Source organism: Pyxicephalus adspersus, chromosome 4, assembly GCF_032062135.1.
Source record: "Pyxicephalus adspersus chromosome 4, UCB_Pads_2.0, whole genome shotgun sequence".
NCBI lineage: Eukaryota > Metazoa > Chordata > Amphibia > Anura > Pyxicephalidae > Pyxicephalus > Pyxicephalus adspersus.
In genome coordinates, this window is record NC_092861.1 from 86,216,509 (window position 1) to 86,230,521 (window position 14,013).

A 14,013-nucleotide genomic window follows, 5' to 3' on the forward strand; every position below is an offset into this window, starting at 1 on the left:
TTTTGCACTAAATAAAGGACTGCAAACATGAAATTAGTTTTCTAAAGTTGTGACTCCCATTTTCCTTGTTTCTTGTAATGGTATCAAAGGGCATAAAGTGGTAGACTATCCCTACTAAATCCAAAAAGGAACACAGATTTGAGGACTTTGTGGCTTTACCAGCTTCTTGGTTAACAGAAGGCAGATTCCTGCTTTTAATAAGGTCTTTTTGCTAACCTATTGGCCAAAACGCTGCAAAAAACAAAAGATTATTCCGGCAGTTAGCATCTAATAAATGTACTTCTTTTATACAGTCGTGATTTTTCTTTTACATGACGTAATTTTAACATATATGGATTTCAGAATTGAGATTGAACAGATTGCCTGTGGTCCTCTGCTGTTTGTTTTCGGCATGCATGAAATTACAGTGAAGGCACAGAGAACATGGCTCGTGATAACTAGTCAGCAGGTGAACCTTTAGCTTATCACTTTCATGACATGACATGTGTGGAGTTGACTGGAGTATGTACTGAATTAACCTTGACTAATTCACTCCCAGTGCTGATCTGTAGTTTCTCCCATATATCCTCCTGGAATTACTTCAGCATCAAGATTTTCTGGAAAGGCTCTCTCTGAAGTATGTCCTAGGGCATTCAAAAACCCAGTAAAAAGAAATGGAAATGCTAAATGCTCTTTTAAACAGCGTGTGCATGAAATTCTGTAGGAAACTCGACATCCAGGGCAGCCAGAATATGGTGCATGAACCCAGACCTGGGTAAGGTCAATCAATTAAGGGAGAAAACAAAAAAACTCCACAAACAAAGGAGAGTCTTGAGAAATATTGCATTAATTTAAAAGTGCAACATGAGAATTCTGAGGTATTAGCTTCCTTCTGATGCCTTTTCTTCTTTTTGTGTACCTCCCTGGACACTGTGAATCAAGGGTTCTGAGCTGGTAACACTCTCCAGCTGATCTGCCCCGTTGCCTAAGGCATCCAACCTTTGCCTCTGTGTGCTATTGAGTTACTGTAAAGTTCAGTGGTCTAAAGCTTGATAGATATATACCTTAATTTATGTCTACTAAACAAATCACTTATGTGTAACTTAGCACTAGACCAGGCAAGGAAATAAGGGGGGTGGGTGGTTGTTTTTGGAACTTTTAAAGCTTTCATAAACATATTTTAGTTTTCATGTGCAGCACTAAATTGATACTTGGTAATAAATGTCAAATGCTTGGTATCTGTTATACTTTAGAGCACAGTTGGCTGATTTATGTTATAAGTGTCTTGTGTCTATGTTAACAAATGGTTTACATTGTAAATTAAGAGCCATTACGCTAAAAAAAATATTAAAAGCAGAATGGTCTTATATCTATGTTCAATGTTTTATATACAGTTAAACTGTTCAATAAAGAGAGTATACAAATTTAAATAATTGATTTTATTCAAAGCATGTAGGAATTGAACAGCTAGAACAGCATTCCTTATCTCACAACCTCAGAAAAGTAGTAGGTGGGATGGTTACATTACTGAGCTAAATGTATATTGTATACATGTGGTTGAAGTGTTAGAATACTGTGTGCCAAAATATTGCAATAACATAGTTTTGTATGGATCCACAATTAATCATTTTGTATAATTTATGCCACCAAGGGTCCAGATTTAAAATAAAGGTGAAACTCATTAAAGCAATGCCTGCAAAATGACACTGTAATTCTGTAATTTTTACCAGCTTAAAATGATGTGAAATAATACAAGTGTAAAAGTGATTATGTTTCCATTTATAGTGAAAATTACATTTATACAATAAGTTTGCAACTGTGCTATCACTTATGCTTACATCATGTACATCTCCTTAAAAATGTTAGTGATTTATTATTATTAATATTAGTATTATTATTAAACAGGATTTATATAGCGCAGCACTGTACATTAAAAAGGGGGTGCAAATGACAGACTAATACAGACTGATACAGGAGGAGAGGACCCTGCCCCAAAAAGCTTACAATCTAGTAGAGATTACTCAACTTTGGCATTAATATTAGTATTGTTTTAAATGTTATTATTTTATTGTTATTACTATTATTATTATTATTATTATTATTATTAATAATAATAATAATAATAATAATAATAGTAATAATAATCAAAAAACAGTATTTATATAGCACCATCATATTATGCAGCACTGTACATTAAAAAGGCTTTCTAATACATGTGCTTAGTTTAAAATTCAAAAGTTCAAAAGTATTTTGATCAGGTTTGGTACAAGTGGTTGAACCGAAGGTTAACAAGTAGTTTCTGTTTATATTTGCAGGGAAAAGCATTTATTTTGGTTATCATTGGTAAAAACAGAATGAAAACAGAATTGAAAATGTATTATAATTGGAAAGGTACAATACTACCATTTTCCCTGTTCTAATGTTTTTATATTTGTTGTTTATTGTCTTTGTCTGAAGGGACCAATTGTTAAAATTTAGTTACAAGGTAGACAACACATGCCTTCGGACCAGAAATGAAAACTAAGATATCATCAGAGATGTGTCTAGATCTGCCTTGTGCTTTTCACAATTGGCTATCTGGTTGGCATCTGGATAGGCAAGGCTTTGACAAACGTATCCAGGGGTCTGCAGTATTATTTGTTCTTACATGATTATGGCAATGCAGTGCATTACATATATGAGGAGCAGATTCATTTCTTGTGCAAGCATACACTATTAGATGCAAGCTCATGCTGACAAAAGATGGATATTTCCCTGATCACAATGTATGTAGTGCACAAAAATAATGTTTGCATTAGGACCTAGAAATGTGATAATAACTCTGATCGCACAGGCAAATAAAAGAGCTAAGAGGTTATATTTTTAAAGTTACTTGAACACTACTATAATAAATAACTACTAATTTTAAATTACAGATACCCTTTTTGTGGATTGAACCAGGTTAAAATGAACCTAAGACACAAGTAAGTAAATATAATTTTTTAATGCCTTTTATATGTAATTCACTTTTAGACAAATGTCAAAGAAGATATACATATATTCCCATAATCAATTTTATTTACATGCTTCCCTTCTTTCTTTTTAGATTGATTGTTTGTTTCTTCATTTCTAATTGTTTTACTGGTTTGTTATTTTACATCCCATCCACTTAAACAATTAATTTCTCTCGCAAGCTTCCCCCATGTTCCCACACTATCAGGCAAAGCTTGTAGCAGTCATCTTGCACATGAAAGGAATCATTTCTCTCCAGGCTATTGTACAAATGTGCACAATATGACCAGCTAGACTGGTGAAGTATACTTTGCTCATGTGTTTATAGATGCTCTTCAGAGTATCATACAGATGCACTGCTTACATGCTGCACAATTGCCTATATTTATGTGAAGGATGAAGGCATATTGTTGCCATTATGTCTGTAATTTATTCTATAGAACTCCTCAGTGTGGCTGCATAAACAATTATATGTGCATAACGAACACCATCTGAATTGGAGAGTTCAACTGTTCTTTTTGTTTATGTCGCACGTACACAGGGTACACATATATAAATGATGCATTTTATTTTGTCTTACAACCTCATATTTTTAGAGCTGGATGAGAGATTGTCAAACCAGCTTTGGGCAAATACAGGATTAAGACCGTGGAATTAGCTGACAAAAAATGTTACCTCCGAAAATCATTCTTTATGCTTTTGTGTAAAGCAGCTTTTTATAATGCTACATGTAGAGAAATGACCAATTCTAAAGGGAAACATGCGATTTTATGGTGTACTGGCTTTTTTTAAGAATCTTCCTTTTCCAGCTAAATGTATGTTTTTAAACCAACCCTAAAAGGATAGTTTTGGTTACCTGGTAAACATAGATCTGAATGTTAACACATATTTGTTGACACAACCCCCAAACAAATTACCAAAATACCCAATATAAAAATACCTTTCACAAATCTGTCTTAAGTACAGAGAATTTGGGTTGGCTGCTACTAGTTCCTATCCTTATACACATTTGAAATATACATAGGTGTAAGTGCAAAGTGGTTGTTGGCAGGCCAGTGCTAACCATCTCAGAATACACACAAAAAGTAAATCAATGATAAGAGTTTTAACAAAGATTGCAAACCACCTTATAATAAGAGGTAGCTAAATAATTAGATGATGGTTGGGTAGTTTTTCTTTGCCCTGATGCTACAATTTAGAGCTCTTGTAAACCATTTTTGATCAGCGACAAAGGAAGCGGCCCTTTATACCAACAAGCACTCCATAGGACAGCTTTTGACCTTAAATAGTCTGTCATATGACCTAGGCCTTAATATTTTCAAAATGTTGTCTCTCTTGCTGGAAACATCTATTAAAATAGGAACATTCCTTCTAATTTCCCCAAAGTTCTGATCTCATGTCATATCACTAACATAGTCTGGCAGGCACTCTGCTTGTTGGGCAGCCAGATGTTTGAGATATTTAACACACACGCATATGGTCAATTTTGAAAGACCTGGACATTCACTGGTAAAGCTGAATATGATTCTTGTAAGAATAGTTGTGTGGAAACATTTATGAAATACCCATCTAGGAAAGGTTTCTCAAACACTGACTGATATTTCCTTACTACAATATTTAAAAAAAAAGCATGTATGTGTGTTTATGTAAGATACACTGCTGATTTTATCCCGGAAGGTTAATAAATGTATACATGTAAAATACTGTATATATATATGTATCTCACTGTGTAATATATTTTCTTGGATATCTTAGATGTAGCCAGATACAGGCACATGACCAGAAATATATAAACTTTACAGATTAAGTTTATTCTGGTCATGTGTGCTTCTATTATTCATCCATATTTTATTTTAGACTTGAGTATGCTATATAAAGGTCCCTGTGGTTCTCTAGTAATGCAGAAAAATTATGGCTGGTGGGAGGGGCTAGCAGGTTTCTATACATAGCTTTCAGAAAACATTCCAGCATCCAGCTTCTTTCAAGAGCCATCAACCCTTATGCATGCAATAGGTTGGACCTTGGGGGAGGATATGCAAATATCAAAATGCCAGTCCAAAGAACTGAACATTCCTAGAGACCTTCCATTGCATGAAGACCAACCTTGGCAAAAACCACATGTAATCTTAAGCCTCCATGCTGCAAACAAATTAAAGGGGTAGGTCAAGGACAGTCAGGACGGGGAGATGGTGTTAGGCTTCTTCCAGCCAAAAAATCTGACTTGCTGCAGCTTTTAATGCCCAAAACTCAGAGTGTGCATTGAAGACATACAACTGTCTGCAGAATGATCGGCTCTGTTTGAATCTCAACCAGGATGCTATCTGCAAGGAGTTTGTATGTTCTACCTGTGATTGTGTGGGTTAACTCCAGGCACTATGATTTTCTCCCACATCCCAAAAACATGCAGGTAGGTTAGTAGGCTTTCCCCCAAAATTGTCCTTCGACTGTGTTAATGGCATATAACTATGGTAGGAACATTAAATTGTCAACCCCTTTGAATGGCAGTTAATGGTATGACTATAGACTTTGTAAAGTGCTACATAATACTATGGCACTATATAAAATACAAGTTAAAAAAATGTGTAAAATTAAGGGTAAGTCTTGAGTTCACATTTAGAAGAAATAATTTGCTGGTACATGACCAGTGAAAGCATCTCCCATACTGTGGGAGGCAACAGGATCAATCCTTCATACATATTTTCAATTAGGGAACATCAACAGTTTACTTTTCAACCTGGCACATTCTAAATATCATAACCATGAATGGCCCACATGCCACTAAATTAAAGCTAGTAATCACTATTATCAGTGTTTGAGTTCTTAAAGTGTAGAATAGTATAAAAATTACTACTTTTCCCTCCTAAATTATGGAATCCAATCAAAGCTTGTGGCATACATTGAGAGAAATTCTGGACGCACTCTGCCTTAAAAATCTTGTAAAATGTGCAAAAATTCTGTACCCTACATGTTTGAAAATAGATATAACACAACAGTTTAAAAAGTATAAAAACAACTACAATAAAATTTACCATAAATCACTATAGTTTGGAATTAACAAAGCTATGCTATACATTGCAATTTATTTTCACAACAGTACAGTAATTAAATAGGGCAGTTGTTCTTTGAACAGAGCAAAATATCACCTTTTGTATACTAAGTTATGCAAACTTTTGGGAAACTTTGATTTTCTTGAGTAGCTTTAATTAGCATAGGCATGGAATGAGAAGCTCTAATTCTGATTAAGGCTCTCTGCATGGGTTCTTCACCAAGTAGGGTCTATAGTTTCTACTCATGGCCTGAGGGAGCAATGTAGCACTGCAAGAGATCATCAAAAGCAAACATAGGCTCTTCACAAAGCTGGAGTATACAAAGTCATCCTAAGGACAGGCCTTTTAATGAAAACATGTGGTCATATGGTTTAACAGAATGAAGACACATATACACAGACGACCATGGTCAGTCTTTGCATTGAGGATATTTATGGCCTTCTGTAAACTTCGGCTTAACCTTACCTTCTTTGTATGTGGTCCAAACAAATTATAGTCCTTCTAGTAATAAAGTCTCAACAAAATCATTATATTAGAAATGCTATAAATTATTTTAGAAAGTGACAGCTAAATGTGTTTATGTGGTGTCATCGCCTAACCACAGTAACACATTCCAATAAATCTGTAGGCAATTTACCAGTCTGCCAATCTGCACATTCATCCTGACATACCATGAAAGCACAGAAATATGTGTCTTTGGTTTTGTCATCTGGTAATGGCTGCTGTTGGTAAACATTTAAATGACAACTATATTTTTTACCATAAATTCCTTGAATCCCCATCCCTCCAGAACTAACCTATACCACCACTAGCAATGATACTGACCATAGACATGGTCAGACCATAGACTGGCCATAGACATTATCATTTGAAAAGATGTGTTGCCACAATCTCATAGCCTAAACATTACTAATTTGTAGTTAGATTACCCAAATATGTAAAACAGGACTTTGGGAGGGAGAGGGGAGAGCCAGACATATCTAATATTGAATTTTCTTTGAGGAAAATTCTTATGCCCATAGAGATATGGATGTCAAAACTAGAGCATTCCAAATTAAAGTTTGATCAATATATTCATCGAACATTGATCAGTATTGCCCATTCTTTGTTTTGTTGAGGCCTCCCAACACCATGGCACCCATCCTCCTTTCTTTCATTCTTTTTCTACTGTAATGTAATGGCTCTGCAAATTGTGATAATTACAGTGCTTGTAAGTGGTTAGGAAGCACTTCTGTTAAATTACATCAGAATGTGAGATGTGTGGTCAGTGAATGACTATAGTTGTGATACTAAACAATGGGGGTGTTACTATTAGCTACTAGTTGTTAGGAAGTACTTCTGCTGAATAACTGGATGCGAATAATGAATATCCCGCTAAATAAGAAGTATCAGGAAAATATTGATTATGTACCCACCAGAGAGTGTAGGGCCAACCTAATACTTATACCTTAATTTGTGACTTTATTTAATCAGTAATAGACACCATGAGGGAGCAAAAATAAGGTCATATCATTGTTTAAGCAAGGAAAAAACTAGGAATAGATAGAATAGATAGAAAGACAAGTCAAATGTTTCATTTCAACCATTCAACCATCCTACACATGTATAGATCTGCTTGCATATAATTAATATAAGTGGAAAAAGTTACTTAAAATGCAAAGTCCTCATAGTTCTCCATGTACAATACTAGTACATAAGAAAAACAATAACACTAATGCCCATGGAACAGACGTAGAAAGTCCAACATTTCAGAGAAACTTAATATTCCCTTTCGTAAGGATGATCAGTCAATTTCCGTTTGGCTCTCTGTCATTGTTTGCTATGCTTATAATGATAACTATTTTTAATGACCTTAATAATAATCAGAAGGATTCAAATGTTTGTAAAATAATCAGCAGTTCTTGAAAAAGGAGTTTCATGATGTCATTGTGCCATATGCAATCAAGTCATTACAATGATGATGCAGGGCCTGAAGCAATAAGAACAAACTTCAGCCCTCAGGTCAAACTTGTGTCTGCTGTGATAGAATCCTCAGCCAGCATTTTATAGACTTTGTTCTATGTCTTTCTTTTATTTTCTATTTGTCATATCTAAAGATTAATTTTGTATTTTCTCAAATATCTAAATGGCTTGCTGTAGATTATACCTAAACACAATTGCTGGGTTCAGGTAACTATTAAGTGCAAAATACTTTGGGAGATTTCAGGAGGAAAAACATATACAGAGTTGGATTTCTGTTTCCTAATTAGGATTAGCATTTACACCCCCACCCCTTCTTCTCTGTAACTATGCTTAGTGAATAAGGTGAAGCCTAGTCTATGGAATATAAAATGCTAATGCATGATTGGATTACTACAATTACCAAGGATTCATTCCCATTTTCACTAAATTAAGTAAACAATCACTTTGAAAAGTTTCAGACATTCTCTTATCTGTATAGAAAATAATCCAATTTATTTATGTTAGCTATATCTATTTAGAAAAAAATAAGGTGCTGTTGCAATAATACAATGTTTGTTTTTATTAATAATTACTAATAATAAATCCATATTTTTAGTAGAGGAGTAGGGGATGTATATTAGGTAATTTAATCTTTTATTACACAATATATTTTATTATAACTCTTTGCTTTTATTGGCTTTGTTCTTTCTTTTTGTATACTGTACTACTCAAAAATGATTCCTCCCTTTTTAGTCAAGAATATTTACATGCATATATTTTAATTCAAATGTTCATTGCCTTCTACAAGTAATTCTTCTCCTTAAAAGAAGTGATAGTAGGCATGCTATACTGTAAAGTTGTAGCAGAAACATGGTTGGCGGCAGTCAAAATTGTTAACAGGCCCGAAAGGAACAAGGACATTTACTGCAGTTTGCCTCCCATTGAGTTGCTAACTTTCTTCATTTGTCTCATTTATTTTACCTAAGCCTGTGGGTTATTTTTTTCCTCAGCTGAAAACATAAACATTCCATACCAGGAGGCTTTATCATACCTCCCAAATGTCCCTAATTTGAAGGGACCTTTTTTAGGTGGATATATACACCTCTACAAAAAAAGTATTATTTAAATAAAATGAGTTAAGCACAGTGCCAAATTTTATCCAAATTCCTAAATTATTTATGTTTTTATAATTTTGCTAATAAAAAGCAAATAATATGGTTTTATGGTCTGCAAAACAGAGGTGTTGTATGGCATGGTATTTGCCTACATACTTCAAACTAAAAAGTGTTTGTCTTCTCTATCTCCATAAATTGAGAGGTATGTTTTATTTTACAGAGCTTCAGTTCCTAACAACTATAGAGAGTTGTGGATTGGCTGCTACATTCAGGTAACTGTTTTGTGGAGGATGGGAGATGTAAGAGGAAATAAAACACACAAAGCTGGTTTTCTGTTTACGCTCTACACATATTTTTTTCATATCTGTGTATTTGTAAACCTGTGCTAAACTAGGATAAGCACTTAAACCCACCTGCAGCATCTTCTAACTCAAAGATAAATAGGTGTCCATACTTAAGGTATGTGTAAACTCAATCTAAATAATGACAATCTTATGAAAAAATGGTGAAAACAAGTGTTGTTTAAAAAAAAAAAGATATTATTAATGATACACCAGACAAAGTAAATGTTATCACGTTGCAACTTTGAAGGACAAACGCAGGTGTTGCTGCTGGTTGTCTAAACACACACACACACACACACACACATATATATATATATATATATATATATATATATACACATATATATATATGAACATTTTAAGAAATCTACCTTTGAACTGTAAGCGCCTGGTAATTCCATGATCTGGAACCCAAGATATGTTTCTGCACACAGAAGAGCTGAGTCCTCCCTGGTGGCAGTTTGTTTTTTAATGAGTTAAATGTTACAAAGTTAGAGGTTACTACAAAGGCTTGCAACAAAGGGAAACTTTAACCACTGGTAGTGTAGTTGTATGGTATTTCATTTACATGCATGCAAAAATTTACATTAGACCTTGGTATTCACATAGCCTGCTTGAATAACAATATGTAAACTTCTAAGTGTAGTCAACTGATGACTTTATCACCTAAGGCAGTATCATTGTGGAAAAAGAAGGTAGGGATTAGCATATGGAAGGTGAGGTTAATCCCTGTAATTTCTGACCTGCTCTTCTATCTTGCTAAATTTACTTGGTGAAAGAACAATCCTATTCCATTATGGTTGGACATGACAGTCCTTTTCTCATATAGAGTGTCATTACTTGGACTGGAATTTGGATGCACTCTTCAGAAAATAATTATAATTTAAGTTTCCAACTGACTATTTGGCAATTACTTTCTCACATTCCAAAAAAGAGTGGACACTAAACAAGTAAATCAGTACCAATCAAATAAAATAGGAGTCCGGCATGCTTACTACAAAGCAACATGATGTTTATACTCATATAAGACAATCTGGACATATGTACAATGTATAGCATGCATAAATGAAAGTTTGTATTGTATAGAGATTAGTGTGTGCTTTAAAAAATACCTAGGTTGATGACCTGGAAATGGATACTGCCTGGTTGTCATGTTTAGTAAATGGTCCTATTACTATGAATTGCTGAACAGTAAAATGTATGCAGAATTGTATTTCTGACTTTATTGGCTCCACACTTGTTTATAGTCATTGAATCAGAAAGTATTTATATCCAGATTTAGGTAAGTAACATTTCTAGAAGGAAGTTAGGAATATTAATACCAGCTACACATTCATATACACAGTATATATTACAAATATGCAAATATTTGTATATATGTGTACAAAGCATTATGAGGTCACTCCAGCAGAAGCTGTTTACCTTCAGACTCATTTTTAATGTTAAAATGTTTAAAAATGTTTTAGTCAATTATATATTCAATATTGCCACAGTTTTTTTAATGTTTATATTTACTGCATCTTTTTGAAATGACCAATTGTTATCTTTTGCGCATAGCCATTTTTTAACTCTACATAGCATCTGCCTTATATGTTTCTTGCATGATGTCAATGATTTTACAGATCTGGCTCCGTTCAGGAAGTTCCTATAATTAAATCTAACCTATATGAGCTGAACAGCTATTATACTTAACTTTGAATTATTTCCTAATCCTACTTACCTTTAAATTATTTCCTAATTCTACACTGTATTACTAAGTACCTGCTTAGGGCAGTTTTCACCCAAGCATAGCCCCAGGGCATCAGACTACACCTAATTGTCAGTAATATGGTAATTTACACATCCTTTCTAAATGTGATTTCCAATTTACTTTAATTAGTGAAAAGTAGCCATAGACTTGTTTGTAATGGGAGACATTGCACAACTCACAGCTTCTGTAGGCTACTTTTTCTCTTTCACATACCGGTAATAAAAACTTTACTTTCACTGGTTATTTTATTCTAATAGGTGACACAGCAAGATTTCATCAGTCACGGACATCAATGGGGTTCTCAGGAATATATGTGCAGTGGATAAAAAAGATTGATCTATATGTATGGCCAAAACTTTATTTTTTACAGTTTTCTTTCTTATGTATCCTGCCAGGGAGGTTTCCCTTCTGTCTTGGATGTACAACTGGAAATGAAAGGAAATCTCTTTAAAGTAAAGGGAATTCAAATGTTAGACAGTTGTCATTGCAACAAACATCCCCACTGAATTATTTATTATGAACTCTTATTCTTGTGACAAATTTTAGACATCTGTTTTGCCAGTGGTAACAAGGACAAATAGGATAAATATTCTCAAAAGGGATACAGACAGCAAATTAAACTTGGCAGAGGTTCTTATACTTGCGTACTCTATCCATAATTAAAAAAAAATTCCCTTTTGCATTAACCTTAAACTAAATAAATTGTCTGTCTGAAGCACAGTTGTTGTCCTCTCGGGGTAGAATTATGCGTTTACTGTTTGCTATTTGTCTTTGCATGAAGTGGAATGGATGTTTGCAACCAGAACACAAAAACTGCAACACCACCATTCACATATTAAAGAATAATCAGTTATATACAAGTCTGACATTCTGTCCCACATGAACATTTATAGCTAATAAACAGCACACAAGAACTACAACATTTGTACTGATATATTTCCTCGCCTATGTTGGATTTAAACAAGCTCAGTCAGCATTCCAGACTATTTTTGCTACTTTTATTTTTAGTTGTCAACAGGAATTATCAAAAGAAATATTGGTAATGATTTGGATTTTACTGAATATTCACGTGACACTTATATGATTCTTTCTGCAGTTTGCACAGGTCAATCTAAATATATTCATCATCATATTCATCATGTTAAAACCAGCCTATTGATTACTACTTGTCAATATAATAATAACTAATAATTAACAAAAGCCATATTTATATTTGTTAAACACAGCCAATCACATTTATCATTTTTTCAGAAGTATTTGTTTTTGTACCTAATTGAAACTTAAACACATTAAGGCTATAGAATGTTAAGTCCTCCTTGGTGTTGCAGTCAGCCATGCTCATAAATAAATACAGTTAACAGAAGTGTGAGCACAGCCACATATTGTGTGAAGTGTAAAGAGACCATTAGAATACAAGCTGTGGACAGCCAGTAATAAAAAGCCAAACTACCTAGAATAAAACTTTAAAAGCCAATTCTGTCTTTTTCATGCATTTTTCATGCTGGTATGAAGTTGGCATTATATGTGCCATTCTAGGTAACTTGTCTGGCATCCCAGATTTAGGAAGTGCACTGTATGCTAAACATTTTTCTGCAACCTCCAAACTGCTTTTTTTATTTTCTCTCTCTCTGTATGGGCTAATTCGACCCAGAACTGCTTACAGACTAGGTTTGGCTTTCCCTTAGCACTTTTCCCCCTTAGCACTGCCCACCTCCTATTGTAGTTTACTTGCACACTTAATCTTCAACTCTCTTTTAAAAAGAGGAGGGGGTTTGCAGGGAGAGAGGGATAGGGGGAGGTTAAATCAGTGACATGATCGGTGTAGTAAGGGGAGTCTGACAGAAGCAGCCAGTCCTAACAGTGTGCAGCCAGGGATTGTAGAGAGAGAGACTGGGCAGTAATAGGGGAGTCAGATGATTTACAGTAACCTGCCCCCAATAAGTGCACCTCTGCATTGTGATCTGCTTCCCAGTGCATAGCTCTGCATAGACAGACCACCCTCTGATGCTGGAGGACATAGCTCTGTCTCTGGATGGTACTCTGGGAAAAGTTTGGATGTGAAGTTCTCCAGACCCTGGCACCAGGCTGTCATCTTCAGAATACCTGTGAAGTTTTATTGCTGTGGGATCCCTGATGGCTATAGGTGAGACTGGATCTCTGATGGATCTTCTGCCTGTGTAGGACACATCACCTAGAGGAGGTGGCTGGGTTGACCCTTGTGGTTTTTTGGAAAGTGACAGATGATCCCAGGATTACCAGCACCACATGCGTGCTGGAGTTGGGTTTCTGGTGGCTTATCTGGATGTCCAAGAATTTAGGTTCCTCCACCCAATATGCTACCTGCATCCCAGCTGGGGAGCCTGCCTGCTGACTCTGCCCCATCATTTGTAAGGTACTCTTCTGCCTATCTCACAATGCACAAACAGCCTTGTGTTCTTATCATCCTGTTTCACTAATTGTCCTCTGGACTTATCTCTGGAAGTCCTTGTGGATTGTGTTTGCTTTTTTGGATCACTGGGAAAAGAAGAATTTTTGGAGGACACTGCACTCCACACTAAAGAACTTAGGGGGGAAATCATTACAAGGTTACTATGCAATTGCGACTGCTTTCTTTGTGTTTGATCATTGTGAACTTCTTGGAATACATTGAGAGCCAACACATCCCTAAAGGGAGGCGACATCGAAGAAGTAAGTGTCATTGTTCAAGCATTCACCTGTTGTGAATGTGACTTGTGTGGCTTTGGAGTTCTGGAGCTCCATTGCACTGTGTTTGAGTTTCACAAATCTTTAGGATGGGTAAGGTGTTGCACTTGCCTCTTTGGGTAATTGCCTATAGCTACAGATTT

At 35.1% G+C, this 14,013-nt stretch overlaps 1 protein-coding gene across 1 annotated transcript in view; it reads left to right on the plus strand.

Moving 5' to 3' along the window:
* Positions 1-13,032: 13,032 nt before the first annotated feature.
* Positions 13,033-14,013, plus strand: part of RSPO3 (R-spondin 3) — a 45,387-nt gene continuing 44,406 nt past the window's right edge. The window contains exon 1 of the mRNA XM_072408869.1: positions 13,033-13,855. Coding sequence (XP_072264970.1) covers positions 13,759-13,855 — 97 coding nt within the window. The 5' untranslated portion in view covers positions 13,033-13,758. The remainder of the gene's footprint in view (positions 13,856-14,013) is intronic.